The sequence below is a fragment of the Colias croceus genome, chromosome 19 (genome assembly GCF_905220415.1).
Source record: "Colias croceus chromosome 19, ilColCroc2.1".
Classification (NCBI taxonomy): Eukaryota; Metazoa; Arthropoda; class Insecta; order Lepidoptera; family Pieridae; genus Colias; species Colias croceus.
The window spans coordinates 2155368-2176260 of record NC_059555.1 but is presented as its reverse complement, the minus strand read 5'-3'; the positions used below and the strand labels follow the sequence as shown (position 1 = coordinate 2176260).

Below are 20893 nucleotides of genomic sequence, written 5' to 3'. Positions count from 1 at the left end.
ATTACTTTTTATAGGGGACTAGCTTACGGCCCGCGGCTTCGCCCGCTTTGTCTAAAACCTAATAAATTATATACTAAAACCTTCCTCTTGAATCACTCTATCCATTAAAAAAAATCGGATCAAAATCCGTTGCGTAGTTTTAAAGATTTAAGCATACAAAGGGACAGAGAAAGCGACAATGTTTTATACTATGTAGTGATTCACAACACAATTGGAGTAATTTTTAACATAAAAACGGAATTCCAAGATTCCTGGTTTATCACATTTATCAGTGGTAGTTTGAAAATCTTATAAATTACAACCGAGAGGGACCCGCTTATTCAAAATTACAAGACAAAGGTCTGTAAGATTTACTGTTAACTATTCTTAATTTATTGGGCATAATAATATCTCAGATTCGTTCACAACATACTGCATTGTTATCCTTATATTACTCACTCTTCGAAATGTACTCATTACTTATTGCTTAATATAATAAATGCTTCTATAAGTATGTGCTTTTTTACATTCTAGTACTCTAGTAGACTTCTGGCGCGAAATATACTCCTATCTTCACAATTTATTACTAAAGTTTTTATTTCTTTATGGAAATAATGAATTTCTGACTGATATTTAAACTAATATATTAAACGTATATTGGCAGTGAATTAAACACAGCATATACTTTCTAATTATTAATAATCATAATATATATTTAACCACTATAGTTCAGGATACATCGCCCATTTTTGCAAGTGACTACTATCAAGCTAATTTTCCGTTTGTAGCTTTATTTTGATGAGACGCCCAATAATTTCGTGTACGAAAGTCTCGTTTGTGGTAGCTAACAGAGATAACAAGGATAAAAATTTTTGATTTGATGGTTCTCAAATATTTATTACTAACTGAATTTGTTTTTGTTCAATCTCAAGATAATTACCTAAATTATTCGAAAAAATATTTGTCCTACAAAATCTATGGTTTGTTCAAAGAGTCCCCCTTTCCAAAGTGTATCGATAACGAGGTCATCATAAATGATTACTAACAAACTAATTTTTATGTTTTCACTTAGTTAATGTTTATATAATTCAACAGACATATTGTCCTACAAATTGCGTAATAAATATTTGAGAACCATCAAATCAAAAATTTTTATCCTTGTTATCTATGTTAGCTACCACAATCGAGAGTTTCGTACACGAAATTATTGGGCGTCTCATCAAAATAAAGCTACAAACGGAAAATCAGCTTGATAGTAGTCACTTGCAAAAATGGGCGATGTATCCTGAACTACTAATTTAATAATTTTACAGAAAATATACAAATATTTGATGATCGGTTCATCTTAGAGGAACACTAGTTTACATTACATGAATCGAGTTTTTAATACTATTTATTCTCTTAAAATCCTTATAATTAATAATATTCTGTGGGAGTTTATTGCATAAGGTTCGCACGTCATTATTTCCAAACTTACAATTAATATTCAGTAGACAGATACTCACTCACTTTTACAATTTCTTACAATAATCACATTTTTCAAGCATGAAATACATTTGATATTCAGTTTACAAATATAAATTTTTAATGAATATAAAAAATAGACCACAGCGCGATTTTTCTATTCTTTAAAAATTTATAAATTATATTTTTATCACAAACTTTTTTCACGTTTCACACTTAAAAACAATTTGAATGTGTCCTACAAGTCCACATTATTTAAATTAGATCCAGAATGTGTTGGCAGATCTTCTGTTAGCATTAAAGTACCAATTGGAACGACTGCCTCGTCCCTTGCTCGTAATTTGAGCATTTCATTTCTCAATTTCTCGAGCACTGCGTAATTTGGTTCGTTCCTTCTTGCTTTATCTTGTAATAATGTTATTTGTTGCTCTTCTAATTTCTTTTCTTTGCAGCTTTTTATCGATCGGGAACCGTAGAGACGTAGGAGGGAACCCCATGATCGAATGTGCGGGTGGAGCGACTGGAATACATTTTAAATCATTATTTTTATATTAAAATCTGTGTTTTTAGTATTAAAGTAAATTTTTAACGAACGGACTCTCCTTGTATTAGAATTTTATATAACTAACCATTATGGATTAGATTCAAAATTTTGATAAACTGATGTTTTAACTTTGACATGACGTATAAAGAGGAAAGATTAGTTTATTTTTTGTAATGTTACCTGAAGGATGGCTTGGGAAGCCCGTTGTTTTGCCGCCTTCTTATTTTTACAAATAACGGAAGCGCTGTGTTTCCCAACCTGCATGGTGAGTTGAATTTTCTGGAATTCTAGCTTTTTCACCTGTAATTTGATATAAAAAATAAATTACTTCTAAAATTATAACGTTCTACAGAAATAGTACGAATTAATATAGTTTAAGCGAGTCGCCTGCTCTGTCGTTGGAGCTTACATAAAACAAGAAAAGTTTGAATAAGTATTTTGTTTTAATTCAATTAAATGGAGAATTGAATAAATTGTTATCAGTACACATTCTATTTCGTCTAGTAAAAAAAAGTCTAATCATCAGTCTAAACACATTTACTACAGCAAATTTGTATGTGACTTGGACGCATATAAAGATGCGTGCACGTGTTCGTATGCGTACATTTGTGCGTGTGAGTGCGCATTATATACATGCTGTTAAGGTAAATAATGTTCTTACATGAAACGAGATAATGTCATTCCCATAAGAAATCACTTCACAATACTCACATTGACATTAATATGTCTATCATTAGCACCGAAATTCCTCAACAAGCAGGTACGCAGTATAGCGTGCGGTGACGGTTCGCACGTGGCCGCGCAGAACTCGGCAATACGGGGGTCCTCTACACCCACGTAGTCGAAGAACTGGAACATTGGATGTTATTTAATATTTTTATATGTATTTTTTTGGTTTTTATGTTATAGAAACACTTATACAAAAGCAATAAATATCACTAGTCAGTATTTTTTGATAATTTTCTTTTTATCACTAAAACCACCCGATGGACAAAATTCTATGATTGCATTCATGAGACTGTTCCACTGAATCTTGATGAAAAAAAGTAATGAAAAATAAATATTATTGAATGATCAATACCGCGAGATTGCTTACAAATTGTGGGCTACCGCTAAGAATTGACAATTTAAAATATTGGGTTAAACTCGAGGTTATTATGAAAGATATGATTTTTTAGAATTAAATATACTCACTGAAATAATATTCAAAAATTCTTTATTTGGAACATATAAACAAATCCATGCTAATATTATAAATGCGAAAGTAACTCTGTCTTGACCAAACCAATTTGCATGAAAGGAGATTGCCCAAGTGACTATGGCACTTGGTATCGCAATCAAACTTATTGTGTCAAGATGAAATATAGCTCAATTTAACGCTTGATGTTAGTACTTTTAGAAACGATTAAAGTTTTTATATAAATAAGCCGCAGTTCGCGACAATAAAAATAAAACAATAGTTTTATTCAACACTTCAAAAAAATACTTTATCGAGTTTTAACTAACGATGAACGTTAAGTTTTACATTTATTATGTGATTTATTACATAGGTAATATTTTAATTTACAAGACAAATGTGAAAAGTAAATCGTAATAAACATTACCTATTTCAAAATAAATTACGTCGAACATTGCGTCGAACACATTCATTCAAGATTCATTTCAAATAGAAACTACCTATGTCATAAGACGCAGGACGCTTGCAAGAGAGATAGATATATGTGTCAAAACAAAAACTTTTAATTTTATTTCTATTTATTTGGTATAATTACGACTTAATAGTGATAAATGTGATCATTATAAATACAAATAGGAATTAACAGTATCACGAACACGTGACACAATTAGTATTTTACCGATTCCATACGTGGTCATACATGTTTCAAAACACAAACTTTTAATATTATTTCAATTTATCCGGTATAATTAAGACTTAATAGTGATACATATGATCATTACAAATACAAATACGAATTAACAATATCACGAATACGTGGCACAACTCAAATTTTACCGATACCACCCGTGGTCATCCTCCTTTGGTATTGAGATATTTTGATACCCGAGAAAGGACATAGGGGACGATTTGACGCGGGTCAAGCCGCGGGCGGAAAGCTAGTTTAACATAAACTTAAATTAAGATGACATCCGTAAAAGCATAAGAGCTGTGGCACAGATGCCCAAATATAGAATTAGGAGCAGCAATCTCTTCGTTCATTTCCGGTATAAGTAACGGTATGGAAGCCCTCCCTGCCATGCATATTGTACATGTCACCAATAAAAATTATCACTTGATGGCATATATTAAGTACACTTACAGAAAAGTCCGGTTCATTAGAATTAGGAGCGGCAATCTCTTCGTTCATCTCCGGTATGAGTATCTGTATGGAAGCCCTCGCAGCAGCCGCTTTGGCTTGACGCTTGCTGCTCCCGTAGCCCACTCCATAGCGCATGTCACCAATGAACACTGTAGCTTGGTAAGGGTTTGAGGCGTTTTCTGGGATAAAAACAAAATACAAATGAAGGTACTATATGTATGAATGTAGGTATTCATATACCGTGTTATAAAAAACTAAACACGCAATCGCCTATGAAAAGATCTTTTATTTACAGAACTACAAACGACTAACCTAAAATATCATAAAGTCTAAATCGTGTAAGGTCGTCAAAATATGCGAGATATAAAACCTTCATTGAAATTAACACAAGTTTACTACAAAAGTCTATCATATCGCTTATTTGAAAACTCTGCTCAATAGAGGCGTAGGCAGAGTTTTGCGTAGGTAGGTTGATTATTGTATGGAAAAATATTATTTTGAATTTACACAAAATCAAACTCAAACATTTATTTATTCAATTAGACTTCTTCTAGAAGCACTTTTGAATCGTCATATTTTTAACATTTACCACCTTTAAATGTATTTAAAACTAAAAGAGGAAGTGTAATACATACCTAGTTGTGTAAACTCATACACAGGTTGTTTATGTAGTGCTCGATACACATATTCATGGAAGACAGATAGATAACACCGGCCATTCATATTCATTACCCAGTCTCTTTTGCCTTTACCACCTGAAAAATTAAATTTTATAGTTATTTTTTTATTTGTATTATTTATAGTTTATACAATTTTGTATTATACAGTTACAATGATGTTGACTAACTTTGGTAACTAATAAAAGTTTCGATGAAGTATGGACATATTATGTGAGATAATAGCATTTGTAGGATAATTTGACATAAAAAATATTTAATTTATACCATTTTCCTGTCCATTATTTGGTATTGTAATAAGCTTTGTTCCTTCTGGTAAAGTGGGGTGTTGCAAAGCCTTTCTAGCTTTTGTGTATTTCCGACGGTCCGCCCAACGCCTTGCAAAATAAATATATAAAAACTTAATAGATGAATACTCATTTAGTTCAATAACATACTCTAACATCAAATTTTTCAGAACTAATTTCAATTTGTAAATTACTAGCCGTCACAGCAAACATTGTTTTGCCTTTTCTTATAACTTAGGGGTATGAAAAATAAAATGTTGTTCAATTCTCAGACCTACACAATATGCATGCAAAATATCATGATATTCGGTCGAGCCGTTTAGGAGTTTTACTTCAAACACCGCAACACGAGAATTTCTTATATTAGAAGATAAGCATCTTATTTTTACTTATTTAATTAGAACTTACCCTTACAACCTCGGGAATTCTATAATACTTGCAAACAATGGCTAACAATAAATATTATAAATTAGATTTAAAAAATAGGTTTAAAATTCTAAAGAAACTTACTTAAACTGCATAACTTCTACTGTTTTAAATTGGAACAACTTCTTGCAATAATCATTAATTTGTTCATACGTTAGATGTTGAGTTTTCCAACTAGTATTAACATTTTCGACTCTAGGCGGTGGCATGGCTACTCCTCCCGGCAGAATAACTGGCTGTATATTTAAAGGAATTTTATTTGCTTCCGCATTGTCATCAGCTTTTTCAGTTTCTCCAGTTTTCTGATTTGAATTATTCTCTGTATTAATATTGGTATTGCATTTAATATCTTGTGGTTCATTTAATTGAAATGCTTCTTCATTATTACTGTTAGAGTCTTCTGTCACGGGTTGAATTTTAATTTGAATCTTGTTATCAATTTTGTTACAACTTATTTCCGTAATTTCCTCCCCAGTAATATCATTAACGTCATTATTTAATTTCTCTGTATCTGTGATATTATCTTCTAAACTAATTTCTTCCATACTATTTCTAAACGGACATACAGCAACATTGTTTTCTTTTTTCACTAAATCTATAGTTTTCTTTGATATGTCATAGGGTTTAAAGGCCAATCTTTCGTTTAACTTGTTCAATCCTTTGGGCTTTTCCGTTTTTTTCGCTTGTGCATTAGCAATTTCGATTTGCTCTTGTATTTTTCTATCTATTTCTTTCTGTTTTTCTTCTTCCTCCAGAGCTCTTCTGTACGCTAGACAAGGAATTGCGCTTATTGGAATATCGTGCCGCTGAAATTTATTTGTTTTCTATTAGAAATATATCAACAATATGAATACTTTGCAAAAGTAACAGTATGTATACATAAAATACGGATCAAATTTATAATATTACCTTAGAGAACAATTAGAAATAATCTTAATTGCTAAAATACAGTACATACCTACTCAATCCATACTAATATTATAAATGCGAAAGTAACTCTGTCTGTCTGTCTGTTACTCAATCCCGCTTAAAACTACTGAACCAATTTTTATGAAATTTGGTATAGAGACATTTTGATACCCGAGAAAGGACATAGGCTACTTTTTATCCCGGGAAAATGACGCAATCCCGAAAAATCCCACGGGAACGGGAACTATACGGGTTTTTCTTTGACTGGCGGGCGAAGCCGCGGGCGGAAACCTAGTAATAAATAAGAGAAGAGTATAGATAGTTTCCAATGTGTAAAATTAGGATTTATAGTAGCTAATTCACCTGAATATTACTCTTCCCAAGACAATATGGTTTAGCAAGCGTGACTACCCGACTCGGCCGGTGCATATAAACGGGTATGCCGCTCATGTGCCGAGCACAGATCCAATCTAGGGGTAGAACTTCGAAGGGATTTATTCCTTTTTCTGTAAACAATATCAATATTCATTTTAAAATTACTTTATTAAATTATATGTGTTATGTCTTGTGGAATTAAATCTATACTAATATTCTAAAGCTGAAGAGTTTGTTTGTTTGAACGCGCTAATCTCGGGAACTACTGGTCCGATTTTAAAAATTATTTCAGTGTTAGATAGCCCATTTATCGAGGAAGGCTATATATCATCACGCTAAGACCAACAGGAGCGGAGCAATGCGGGTGAAATCGCGGGGAACAGCTTATAATAAATATTTCTTTCTTTTAAATGTAAGTGTGTCTTGTGTGACTTGATAGTTTTATAACCTTTCAAATTTCAATTTATTCATTTAAAGTAAAGGAAGCCACAGTCATGTCTTTTGTTGTGGTGGCTGAATGTCTTTAACTTTTAAACGAAAATAAATGTTTAATTTTAATACAAGTTATGTATTAACTCATATAGCATGTTTTAAAATTTTTACATTTTTTCAAAATTGTATTGCAAATTCTATATCTTTAATCGACCTTACCTTCCATAATGATTTTGGACCTTAAAATATATGGTTTTTCTTTTGGCTTAGGAACTCCTTTGAAATCTTCTGGCAAATCCTCTTCTAACATTTTCTCTATTTCTTCCTCTGGTATTTCTGGAGAATATAATTTTTGTAATACAAAACAAATAATAATCCAATCAAGCATTTATAACTCTAACTTTGTAGGGGGAGTTAGGGCACATTGAAAACATTCTAAATATTTAGACCCAATTATGACATTAAAAAAAACATTGGGGTATACTGATATGTATAAATTTAGGGTACATTTACCATACCCTGACAGCACTGGTGGTGTCTACTTCAAATGGTGGTGTTAACTTATATAGAAATAAATATTTTATAAAATCAAAGCAATTTATAAACAGAAGAAATTTAAGTATACATAATGTTAACATATACATATTATGTACTTACAAATATCTTAATTATTTATATATCACTGGTAACACTAAATATATAACAAGAATCACATCTTAAAGCATGCTTCAATAATTTTGTTGCAAACATCAGAATGAGGTTTTCACATGCCAAGAGTTAGCCATTCATTAATTAATATTGCTTAATGTTAGTGTGATCCGCCAACACGCACTTGGCCAGCGTAGTGGATTATGGCCTGTGCCCTCATAGGAGGCCCGTGTCCCAGCAGTGGGAATGTATATGGGCTGATGATGATGATGTATAATCATTATCATACATTGCAAGGCATGGCTCTACTAAAGTCATTTGTTTACCATGCATAACATTGACTGTATATATGTTTCCCATGTATCAATGCGCCTCAACTTCCCCCTTTTTGTTTCTTTTTTAATTCACTCATTATCAATTTTAAAATAATAACTACAAAGAATTATTGCTTTTCTTATATTATACTACAATACAATACCCTCAGACGTGACCGAGCTGCCATCACTTGACTCATCGTCAGACTTGACTTCGTCCAGAATTTTGAACTCCTTTAACTTCTGCAATTCCTCAGGCGTCACAAAGTTATTGTACTTATCATCCATCACAAAATGATCGTCATCGGCCTGTGTGTCTTCAGTGAAATCTTGATTTTCATTCACAACAGGTTTTTCTATTTTCGCCTTTTTACTGGGCGGACATTCAATTACCTCACTCATGTTTTTTCTACCTAAAAAAATTTCTAAGTTCAACACTTTTTGTGCTTCCATTTTAAATAATGATTATACTCTACCTGGTTTTAGCTACTCCCTTGTGACATTCAAAACTTAATAATATTGAACATATATATTATAACAATTGCCGTGCATATCAGAACATGCTTAATTATTATGGATAAATATTGATATATAAAATAAATCTTAGTATGGATGGAATTTGTTTGATATGTATTTAATGTTTGATTGAAGAATATATTATAATATTTTAAGAGTCCTTAAGTCCTTTAAGTATTGTATTTATTACAATACTTTATTATTTATTTATTTACTCTTTATTGTACAAAAGTCTTATAAAATAAAAATACAACAAATTCAAAATGTACAAATGGCGGCCTTATGGATCAAAGCCATTAATATTAAGCCATCATAATGTAGATACTACAAAAAAGCCATCATATTACGTAGAAACTACAAAAAAATATATATTTGTCATAAATTTTATATTTAAACTATGCTTATTTTTGTAGAGGATTATGTCTAACATTTAAAATATTAAACATCTTTCTCAAAAATTAGAATATCAATTTTATAGCAAAGTAAATCTTGACAGTACATTCTTGCCACATCAGCATCAATTTATTATAATAAAAATACAGGAAGACTACATAAATTAAAATTTCAGTTTAGGCAAAAGTAAAGACATTTTTTTGTTAGCAGGTTCATTGCAATTTTAGCCAACACAAATCTTTTAATAGGATAGTACATATTTGAAAAAAATATAATAAAAACTAATGAGATAATAATGAAATCTTTCAGCTGAACATATCTAAATGTATAGTATAGTTTTTGTTCAAATTGTCTTGTAAATGAAGGTGGTGAGTGAATAATAATACAAAATATTATATATTTAATATGCCACACAAGTAAGTACTAAAAGAGAAAGTACTTAACTTATAAATTAAAAAACATTCAATTTATTTCTTCACATGCCCGGCTTTAGTATGTTATTCTTTGAAAATAATTTATTTCACACATTATTGTAGTTTAAATAATAAGCCAACAATAAAACTAAGTTCAATAATTATTCAGAAATTACTACATCACAGATATTAAAGACATAAGAATATTGAAACATTGGTAGGTAGTTAATTTTATTAATAAAAGTAATCCGATCAGGCAAAACTTGTTTATTTTAGAGTTACAATTCTAGGAATTAGTTTCAAAATTCTTAAACCAACTGTTATAAGTAGGTACTATCACAACAAAAATTATGAAGAATATTCATAGAAAGTAGGTGAGCATTTACACATGGCGATAATTCTAAAAATCCATTGACAGCACACAATTGGATTTTTACCATCGCTAGATGTAAATGCGTGTGAATCATATATACATCATTGTCGGTCACAGTTTTAAGTCGAGGAATGTTGCAGGTTTGCAAGAGACTCGCTCCAACATAAAACAGAGCTAAGCCTTTTGTAAAACTGCTAGGTACACATAAAGAACGATCTCGCCTCACGTAAAAAGCCTCCAGGCACGACAATACAGCTGAAAAAAACTGTTCTGTCCACACTACTTCGCAAAACACATATTCGCAAAATAATTTTACAACAATCATATTCGTAAAGTAACTAAAGAACTAACCTGCGGCCGTTTCACCTTACACACTAATCGTTCACAGTAATCGTTTCTGATATAATCGTTTTCTTTTGGGTATAAAAATAATATATAAACTCGGCAAATTATAACAGAAACGATTATACGTGGGAGGACCGATGCCTGCTTCAACTATTATTGATCAAATTCCTCACTCCTCAGTTGTTACAGCCAAGCAATTCTCGAAGTCTGGAGTTTGGCGTTTGCAACTTGCAACTTTGCTTTGCGGTTTCGTTTTTTGAGATTGACACTTGACAGTTGACAGACCACCGGGTACAGAGTAAAATTATAGTGTATCTATGGACCACAGAGTATATTGTAAAATTTTAGCTATATAACACAGCTATATAATAATATTATGTATCAGTAACAGTATATATAAACTGTGATCATAATTAATGACCCTAATGCCATACGTTATATTAGTATTGGTTGTAAGTTTCGTAAACCAATAGTGAAATTCAAAATCATTGATTGTAACTTTCGTAAATGATTGAGGTGTTTTAATAATAATTAGCAGGTCTTATTATCTCAGTGAATTTCGAGTTACCTAAATTATATTATTATCTAGATGTTTAAATAATTTGCAAAGAGTGTAGGTCTAAGTTAGGTACCTAATACCTATGTAGAGTACTTGCCACAAAATAAGTCCCATGAAAAAGTATTGAACTGAGATTTACGTACCTAGTAATTATCTAAATATGTAGGTAATAGGTACTTAATCACTACCTATTCCATAGTAACTAATACTTAATCTGTGACTGAGATTGACATGGATAAGCTTGAACCAGCATTAGGTAGGTACTTAAGACGTATATTATTATTGTCTTGTTAAGGTCTTGTTATTACCTATGCTATTCTGAAAAAATAAATCTAATAAAGTTAAGTAGGTACCTACCTAACTGAGATAAGTACTATGTACCTATCTAAAACAAAAATACCATTATTTTTTGCTTTAGGTTAATTTTACTTTTTTGAACTCTAGGACTACGACCTTGAACTACGACTAAGAAAGAAAAGACGAGAAAGATTTCATTTCATTTCATTGAAAGAGAAGATTAGAACTAAAACAAACTTTTTGTTTTAATATGATCTAAGATATTATTAAGATCTAAGTAATATGTGTGACTAATAATTAATTAAAAAATAATTTCATCATGGTGAATTCATAATAATAAAATTGTATTGCCTCAAATAGTTCGTAATGAAGAAGAAGAAAAGGAGAAAAAATTTATTTTAGAGGTACCTAAGTATGTAGGTACCTAATACTTATGATTAGAAGGAAAATAATACAAAAGTACTTAGTTACTATAATATATTTTATTAAAAAAACCACAGGTGCGGTAACACAAATCTAGCATATTTTACAGGCTATCTAAAAGCATTTTATTCACAATAAAAAAACTACAGGTACAAAATTATTAGGTAGGTATTTATAGGCAATGACCGCCTCCTTGGTACAGTAGTTGACGCGCGAGCGTAGTACCGATGGGTCCTGGATTGCCAGTGGAGACGAAGAAAAAAAGATGTCTCGGTCTGGTAGGACACAGAAGGCTGATCATCACTGACCTCTATAACTATAGGTACGCTGGACTGGCTATCCCATACAAAATGACAGCTATTTGCTGTGCCGATTCAAAGCGCCCCCGGTGAAAGTTCTGAGAACTAATAAGATTACAAATTTCGTCGCTTCGTTTTGTTTACACAGGTTTAACCTCTGGATAATCTGAGTCTGAATCAAAAATAGTGTCGGTAATATTTCTATCATTGTAGTTGATATCAGAAAAGTTTTTATCGATAATAAACCATTTGTTTTACATCACAAGTATTAGTTCCATTCCCCCTCACTGGCCTCACCTAAGAGCAATCTCACCGTTGCCGTCAGCGCCAAAATGGCGATTTTCAAATAGGCATAAAAAATGACAGCAGTAGCCTGTCCAGCGTATAGTTATAGAGGTCAGTGCTGATCATCTACTTGTCCCTAAATAAAATCGAATGGTGAAACAGATGTATGAATAATGCATCTGCCCCGTACCCCACTAGGGGACATGGGACTTCACTTTTATTTATAGGCAAAAGGAAATTCATAATTTTATACTTAACATTAATTAATTTTATTGTTAGTATGTTACCATAGAAATTAACATAAAAATTTACCATTGTCTGTAACCGTCGCGTGGTCTGTAGGTAATTAAAAATGTTTAAATATGATGACATTATAATATGTAATTATCTACTTAACAGCAATATTAACAATTCTAACTTGTTGGTTAAAAACTTTGAAATTGCAAGTTGCGTATAAACAGGGTTACTTGTAAAACACAAGCAACCTCGCAGGACAAGATAGCTAACATCATAAGTAACAACATTAAATGTTCAAATTGTGTTCTACGACTTTTGATAATTTGTTAGATTTTATTTTTAAACAAAAATAAATATTCATTAATTTTCCGTTTGAATATTATAAACTCTACTCCCAAAAATTACGTAAACATGAAGTGAACGAGACCGGGAAGAATCGTCGTCCTTTCGACGATAAATAGAACATAGACTTATAAAATATGTTAGGAGAGTACAATAAAAGCTTAAATAATCATTTAAAAATAATTTATTGCGTTATGCCAATAGTCGTAGAACAAAATGTTGTTACTTATGATGTTAGCTATCTTGTCCTGCGAGGTTGCTGCTGTTTTACAAGTGACCCTGTATATACCTAGATACGTGTTGTAATAACAGAAATGCCTATCATTATAATGAATTAATACGAGATTTCCTTTCTTCCCTTTGTCCTTTTAATTTCAATACGATAACTATTAATTTCTAATAGTAGGTTTAGACCCGCATTAAATAAAACTCAAGAAATTACGAATTCCTTATTCACATAGGTAATATACAAAATATGTTATAGCACGTATTATTATAATAATCTATATACTTATTACTTACACTATTTCTAAAGTACCTTCTTACACTAAAACATAGATAAATATCCTACTTCTATCGAGTATTTGTACAAGCATTTACATTACATCTCTTAATCATATCTAATTTTAACTTACAATAATAAGGCTGTGTTGTGAAATTATTCTAATAAAATATTTGAATTTCCTCGTCACGTTAATAAATAGGATATTATGTAAGATTTTGAAAATATGTCTAGAAATCTTACGTGTGCTATTTCGCGTGACTATAGATAAATCTTTATGAAGCAACAGCTGCTTGGATGCAGTATTTCCGATAAATTGGAAATTTTTCATACTTATAATTAAAGGTTCAGGTTTACGTTTTTGATAGTTATTGCACAATATAAAATTTATAAAGAATGGAAAAAATTCGATCACGAGGCGGGACACGAACCCGCAACCTTTCGCACCATTCCGGGGCGGATGGCTGACCAACTCGGCCACTCGTGATCGAATTTTTTCTATTCTTTATAAATTTATATCTATAAAGCATTCGAATGCCATAAAACCAAAAATATCAATTTCAAGTTATTGCACAACTTATGATAGAGAGTGCTCTATCGAAAATTTTTTTTTGCCTTGGTTCCGCATCTAGATATTTTATTAATTACCTAAGTCAATTAATAATTACACGAGTGGTAATCCACGTAATCTCGTAAATTTGCACATAATTTTATTCACAATAACAAAAACTGGTAAAAATTGTTTCAAGAAAATTTAACCGGAAAGAAATGTAGAAATAGAAAAATAAAGTAAAATTCCAATCAATCATTTCGGATACATCTTTTTCGGATGTAACAAGTAGAACTTAATTAATATGTATAAGGGCCTTTTTTCAATCTATGATTAAAAATTATCCGCCCAACAAAGGTATTACAAAATAATATAAAAAATGTGACATGGAGGATAGTCGGGCAATAGAACGCATTTTTGAAATGGTGGTGTTATTCGAGGAATAAATTTTAACTAAGGATTAAAAAATTGCCCCATATTATTCTTTATTAGCGTGAGATCTACTTTTCGGAGATTAGACTGAAATTAGTGATTTATCGTTGTGTAATAGTTATTAACGAAAAACTACAATATATTATTTTCTTTGAAGGAATGAGCCTAAGGAATGAGCATTATAATCTGTGCACTTTTGGATTTACCAAATTTGTTTTTAAATAATTTATCGCCATGGTTGCCAGCCGGGATATCTGCTTTCGCTAACACTAAGAATATTTGATATTCCTCCTTGGTCAGCTTGATAAGGTATCTGTAAAGATAAAGTATTTTTAGATGAAATAATGATGAAATGATGGTGAAATAATGATAAAAGATGAAAAAAACATAGATATCTTCCTACGAATAAAAGATACAGTACTTTATTAAAAACATAATATTTTTTTGGTTTCAGAACCTACTTATATTTTTTTCAATAAAATACAATGTAGGTATTTTCATTAAAACACAGAAACTTTCAATGAGTTCTTACGACGCAAGATTCCATTTTTACATGAAAAATCGGAAAATTATTTTAAAACATGGTATTTTTCGCTGTTTTTGTAGGACTTATAATAATTAAATAATCTGATGGTTAAATCAGGATTCTTATTTACATATTAATACAATAAAAAATAACTTAAAATCACCTAATTATAACACGTAACTATTATAATACATGTAAATTCATATTTTTCAAATAGCCCTAAATGTATTTTATTCCAAAGTTACATGTATTTTACTGAAAACAAAGTTGCGAAATAAATAAATGAATATCTTTTACTATTAGAAACCTCAAAAGGAAAAAATGGAAACCTTATAGGATCACTTTGTTGTCCGTCTGCCTGTCTGTCAAGACTCTGTTTCTCAGGAACGTGTGGAGGTATAAAAGGTATAAAAATAATGAATTTTATATAATATTATACTCAAGTCTACGGTCCCTTGATGCAGTGAAAAAATCAAACTTATATTCCCACGCAATCAAAAGATACAGCCGTGTATGCTGCAAATTTTCGCAAATTTCGCTAATAAAGGGAATCAAAACTTACAGGGTAGATACTTCCCGTGAAGACAGAGTCTTGAAATTTAGTAAAAAGCAAGGTTTTGTTTAACAGTTATAGGAATAATAATTGCTAAAAGCTTAAATTTAAAGTAACAACATATTAAAAAAAAAACAGGTTCTTCTTAAGCCTTAGGGCGTGAGTCTCACTCGCACTTGGCCGATTATAAGTTATTCAAACATTTGATCAATAACAATATTATCATTTTAATAATTTTTGTTGCTATATAAGCCTATTTTGGTTATAATTTTTTAATAGTTCAGAAAGTTTTTAATTTTAATTTTTAATACAATTAAATTTTGAATAGTCTTGTGTTAAAGCAAAAGATAAATTACGTCCATAGATCGTTATAGTTACTACCTATGCAATTATTGTTGTTCATACAGGAAGATGGACCCCAAAATACAGGCTTGTCCTTGTCATATGTAGGTTTAGGTACCTAAACTATTTTTTCATAGAGAAGGATTATTACGTAAATTTTATGTTTTAAATAATTGAACTATTAAACTTTACAAAATGATACGTCCGTTAAAAAAATACTGTTTACCACAATAACATGAAAAATAATATGCTTGTACAAATGACAAGTTGGGGCCATCACAGGGAGCTGATAGGCGATGGCGCAATTACAATAAAAATACTTCTGGATTGTTAGGCACCGTACACACGCGCGAACGAATGTTAATTGTTTTATATTATCTGTGCTACTATTAATTATGTCTCTGTATACTTTGTTGTCTATTATTTCAAGTCTAATTTTAAAGTATATACTAGGAGTCATTGTAAATTAGTATTAAGTACATCATAATAAAGATTATCTACTTTTAAATGTTAAGGATGCCCCCTATAGGTATCTTTTTTACCTTTAACAATCAATATAAATGAAAATCGTTTTAATTACTCAACTTATAACTTAAGAAAGTACCAGTGAAAGGAACATAAAAGTTAGCTACATAATAATTTAAGTATTTAGGTAAATGCCAATAATATTTTAAAAATTAATAGGTAAATGAATAATGTATGACCACACTTTTGTACTCATAAATCCCATACATACTTTACTCTTTGCATAAATCAATCTGTCTTGTAATTTAATAAAATAACCGTATGATTGTTGAATCTGTATTTAGTTGTATAACAGTATACAACTAATCAAGTTAAACAACAACATCTGTATTATCTACCGATTTTAAAATCAAGTTTTTTATTAATTTAACCACGCATGTAAACACAACACAATCTTGATTACATCATTCCTAGTCTATATAACGTCTGTAATACGTTTATTTGTCATCGTTCCGTGGTCGGCACCGGTTCACTCTCATATACAAACACAGTTACGCTATATCGTGTTGAGCGTATTTTTCAATTAAAATATAAAAAAATGTTGTCTCTAAATGAGGTAGTGATAGCATCAGCAGTGAGAACACCCATAGGGTCGTTCAGAGGAAGTCTAGCTAATGTTTCGGCTACAGAACTGGGTGGTATAGCTGTGAAAGCAGCAGTAGAAAGGGCTGGTATACCGAAAGAGGAAGTTAAAGAGGTGAGTCTTTTGCATATCAATTATCAATAATCATTTAAAGGCGATTATGATTAAACTAAACTACATAAAAACCGGTGCGAGCCGGTTATATCATAAAAAAAACTATCAACCAACAACAAACCGGCTTTTAGAAGTTAAAAATAAAGTAAGGTCGAAGTCTATGCATTAACAATAAGATACGATATTTTTTACATTCAACAAGAATCTCTCTTGTTTATCTTGTTGTAAAAAGGGTTGTATTTAAACGAGTGAAAGTAAATTAAAGTTTTAGGTGACAAAAATATTTAATTGGGGTTATAACTATATAGTAGTAGCTATGAAATAAATAAATAAAATATAAATAAATGAATGAAAAATCAAAAGAACAGTGACTAACAAACATTAATTTGAGGTACAATACAAAATGAGCAGCTTCCTAATATTTGAGCGACCTCATACCTAGATATTTGTTTGAGTGTCAACATTACATGCATTTTTTTCATTATCTTTTATACTGAGCGGCAACTAGCTGCTCCGGTAAACGTTGTTCTGCCCTATTACCCCTTTTTGTTATTTTCTCCCCGTAAGAACCATCCTCGTACTACCTCGTAAAAAATAACGAAATCGATTCAGCCGTTCTCGAGATTTGCGCTTAGCAACACATTTGTTATTATATACTAGCGGTCCGCTCTGTCTTTGCCCGTAGTTACATATTAACGTTTTCTCTAGGAATGGTTCATGGCTGCCTCAAACTTCAATAAATCTTAACTATAAAAAAAGAATAAACTAAATCGGTTCGGCTGTTCGTGAGATTTGCGCGTAGCAACAAATTGAGTGTTCCATTTTTATATAATAGAAGATAAGGATTTCATATAGTTTAAAAATAAAACCGGCTGCGAACAACCTACTTTTTATTATGTTGTAACTCTAAAATATATTTTTTCGCAATTATTCCTTTAATATTTGTATTATAAGACGTTGATTTTAACTAAATTTCAAGACACTGTGTTCATGGGAAGTTCCCTGTATGTTTTGTTTCCATTGCGAATGTCGAAATTTGCGAAATTTTTCAGCATTTACGGCTGTATCGTTTGATAGCGTTTTATTTTTACACAGCTTCAAGGGACCGTAGACTTGAGTATTCGATATAAATTTCCGCTTGATATCTCCACGCGTTCCCGAGAAACAATAATTTAATGAGTTTATGCGTGAACCCATAAAAATTATTGTATTGTCACCTTTTCTTGATTAGCGTTTTGTACACTAATCAAAAATCCTTTTTAAATTAAACCTGACCTAAAGTGAGTCAAAATAGAGATTTAAGGAGTCATACAAACATTAAATATACAGGTGAAGCTAATAAAAGCGTGTTAAAAATTACTTTGAAAAATACTATAACTACTATGATTGAGATCGATTTTTTTTTTAATTTTATCAACTATTTGAAAAAATACTATAAGCAAATAAATTTTATTCATTAAAAGGTAATTAAATGAAACGATGTATCTATTCTATTACGTATTTCTAGTCGTTGACCTAGTAATTGAGTCGCTACCAAGAAATTTAATATCTCAAATGGATTAATCACAATCCACTTTTAGTGCGCTCATTCTGTATTTTATTATCAACCCATAGCTTGTTTAGTTTATTGTTACTTACTCGAATTCATACCGCTCAAGTTATAAAAACAGTATCTCATCATCAGCCGCTCAGTTTTTTTAGTCACTCGTTTTATTATTCGCCGTATAAAAATAATTAAATAGTTTAGGGCTGATTTTTCAATCGTTGGTTAAAACTTATTCATCGAATAACGTATTAAACTACCATTTCAAAAATGTATTCTAATTGTCCGTATTTGACAGTTTACAGGTGACATTTTAAAATGTTCGTGTAATACTTTATTGGACGGATAAATTTTAACCAAGGATTGGAAAATTGGCCCTAAATCAAATAATTAATTTAATCACTGATGTAAACGCAATCTTAGATTACATTATTATTACTCGTAGATAATGTCACTCTCGCACAATTTATGCATAATATTATGTAGGTATCTAACGATTAAAAAAAGATTGTATAAAAATATAAAAAATATTTTGTTTTTTAACTATAACCGTTTCAATTTTCCAGGTTATCATGGGAAATGTATGTTCTGCTCGCCTTCAACAAGCACCAGCAAGACAAGCAGCTATATTTGGAGGTCTACCCACAAGTACAATTTGTACGACGATCAATAAAGTTTGCTCATCAGGCTTAAAATCTGTATTATTCGCTACCCAAAGCTTGCAAACTGGAACTCAAGATGTCGTTATTGCTGGTGGCATGGAATCTATGTCAAACATTCCTTTCTATTTAAAAAGAGGAGAAACGCCTTACGGAGGCATGCAGTTAGAAGATGGAATTTTATACGACGGACTGACTGATGTTTACAATCACATACACATGGGAAATTGCGGTGAACACATCGTTAAGAAGTTCAACATATCTAAAGAAGAACAAGACGAGCACGCGATGAACAGTTACAGAAAAACAGAAGCCGCGTACAAAGCAAAGGCTTTTGATGCTGAACTCGTGCCTGTAAGTGTGCCACAAAAACGAGGGAACGATATAATATTTGCTGAAGATGAAGAACACAAAAAAATAAACTACGACACGTTCAAAAACCTAAAGCCTGCATTCGAAAAGGAAAATGGGACGATAACAGCTGGTAATGCGGCAGGGTTAAACGATGGAGGAGCTGCCCTTGTTATGATGACAAGTGATGCCGCAAAAAGACTAAAAGTAAAACCTCTCGCTCGTGTCATTGGATATGCTGACGGAGAATGTGACCCCATTGAATTCCCAATAGCGCCATCGATTGCTATAACTAATCTCTTAAAAAAAACTGGAGTTAAAGTGAGCGAAGTAGATCTCTGGGAAATCAATGAACCGTTCAGCGTAGTGGCTATTGCTAATGGAAGAATCTTAGGAATTGATTCAGAAAAAGTTAATATTCATGGAAGTGCTGTGAGCTTAGGACATCCGATTGGTATGTCTGGATCCAGATTGGTTGGACATTTATGTCACGTTATGAAGAAAGGACAGAAAGGTGTAGCTACTACTTGTAATGGTGGTGGCGGTGCTTCTGCCATTATGATTGAAAAATTGTAAATAGTTTAACTAAAATTATGACGAATTCTTCTTGTATCTCATTTTAAAAGACACTGTAGTAATATTGTAGCCTCTTACACAAATTATAATATAACATTGTCGAAAGTGGGAGTTTTTTTAATTATCCTGGGTATTATTGGTGGCCTCTGATACTTTCACACGCATGATGTTTGCTGGTTATTGTTGTTAATAAGTTATCATTTTTTCAAATTTGTAGTTATTCGATAAAATATTCTTTTAAATTAGTAAATCAAAGTAATTGCTAACAGTTTTGATATAAAAAACGATCAATGCGCCACTATTGCCGCCCTTACCATATACGTATGTGAGAAGTTGTATTAGATATAAGCTTCTTGGTGAGAAGAGACCCGAGCGCTGAGACAAACGTCAAAACGCAAAGGAATAGAATTCGCTATCGATACTATTTGACATAAGCGTATGATGTTTTGCTAAGGATTTGGTTACCCTACCAACGACGCGATGACGACCACGACCTAAATTTAGATCCAGTCGAAATTTAACAAAATTGTGCAAAACACAGTTAAAAATAAAATATTATAATTTTTTGTCGTTCTGGTGATCGGAAAATTTTTTGCTTGAAATCAATGCATGAAGAAAAAAAGGTTTTTCGTAGAAACGGTGGCTCAAAGAAAAAAATGTATTTAAAGTTTTTTTTATAGATTATTTTATAATCTACAATTTTGGTCTTCAGTGATTATATTATGATAAACTTACCGTCTCGGCGAAAATCGCAAAAAACCTATTTTTGCATTAATTGACCT

At 31.3% G+C, this 20893-nt stretch overlaps 3 protein-coding genes across 3 annotated transcripts in view; 1 reads left to right on the top strand and 2 right to left on the bottom strand.

Annotated features, from left to right (window-relative positions):
* Positions 1–1225: 1225 nt before the first annotated feature.
* On the bottom strand, positions 1226–10578 carry LOC123700517 (microprocessor complex subunit DGCR8). The gene is made up of 11 exons (XM_045647753.1): positions 10420–10578; positions 8538–8786; positions 7631–7747; positions 6968–7110; positions 5780–6501; positions 5250–5359; positions 4941–5060; positions 4306–4484; positions 2699–2836; positions 2168–2287; positions 1226–1963 (listed from the first exon to the last, which is right to left on the bottom strand). Exons 2-11 carry the CDS (start codon positions 8773–8775, stop codon positions 1682–1684), a joined length of 2169 nt encoding a protein of 722 aa, XP_045503709.1. The 5' UTR covers positions 8776–8786; positions 10420–10578; the 3' UTR covers positions 1226–1681.
* Positions 10579–14512: 3934 nt separating this feature from the next.
* LOC123700079 (glucose dehydrogenase [FAD, quinone]) overlaps positions 14513–20893 on the bottom strand; it is a 44911-nt gene continuing 38530 nt past the window's right edge. The window contains exon 11 of the mRNA XM_045647193.1: positions 14513–14652. Within this exon, the coding sequence (XP_045503149.1) occupies positions 14566–14652 (87 nt within the window). The 3' untranslated portion in view covers positions 14513–14565. The remainder of the gene's footprint in view (positions 14653–20893) is intronic.
* LOC123700077 (acetyl-CoA acetyltransferase A, mitochondrial-like) lies at positions 16716–20219 on the top strand. Its single transcript, XM_045647191.1, has 2 exons — positions 16716–16982; positions 19092–20219. Exons 1-2 carry the CDS (start codon positions 16824–16826, stop codon positions 20109–20111), a joined length of 1179 nt encoding a protein of 392 aa, XP_045503147.1. The 5' UTR covers positions 16716–16823; the 3' UTR covers positions 20112–20219.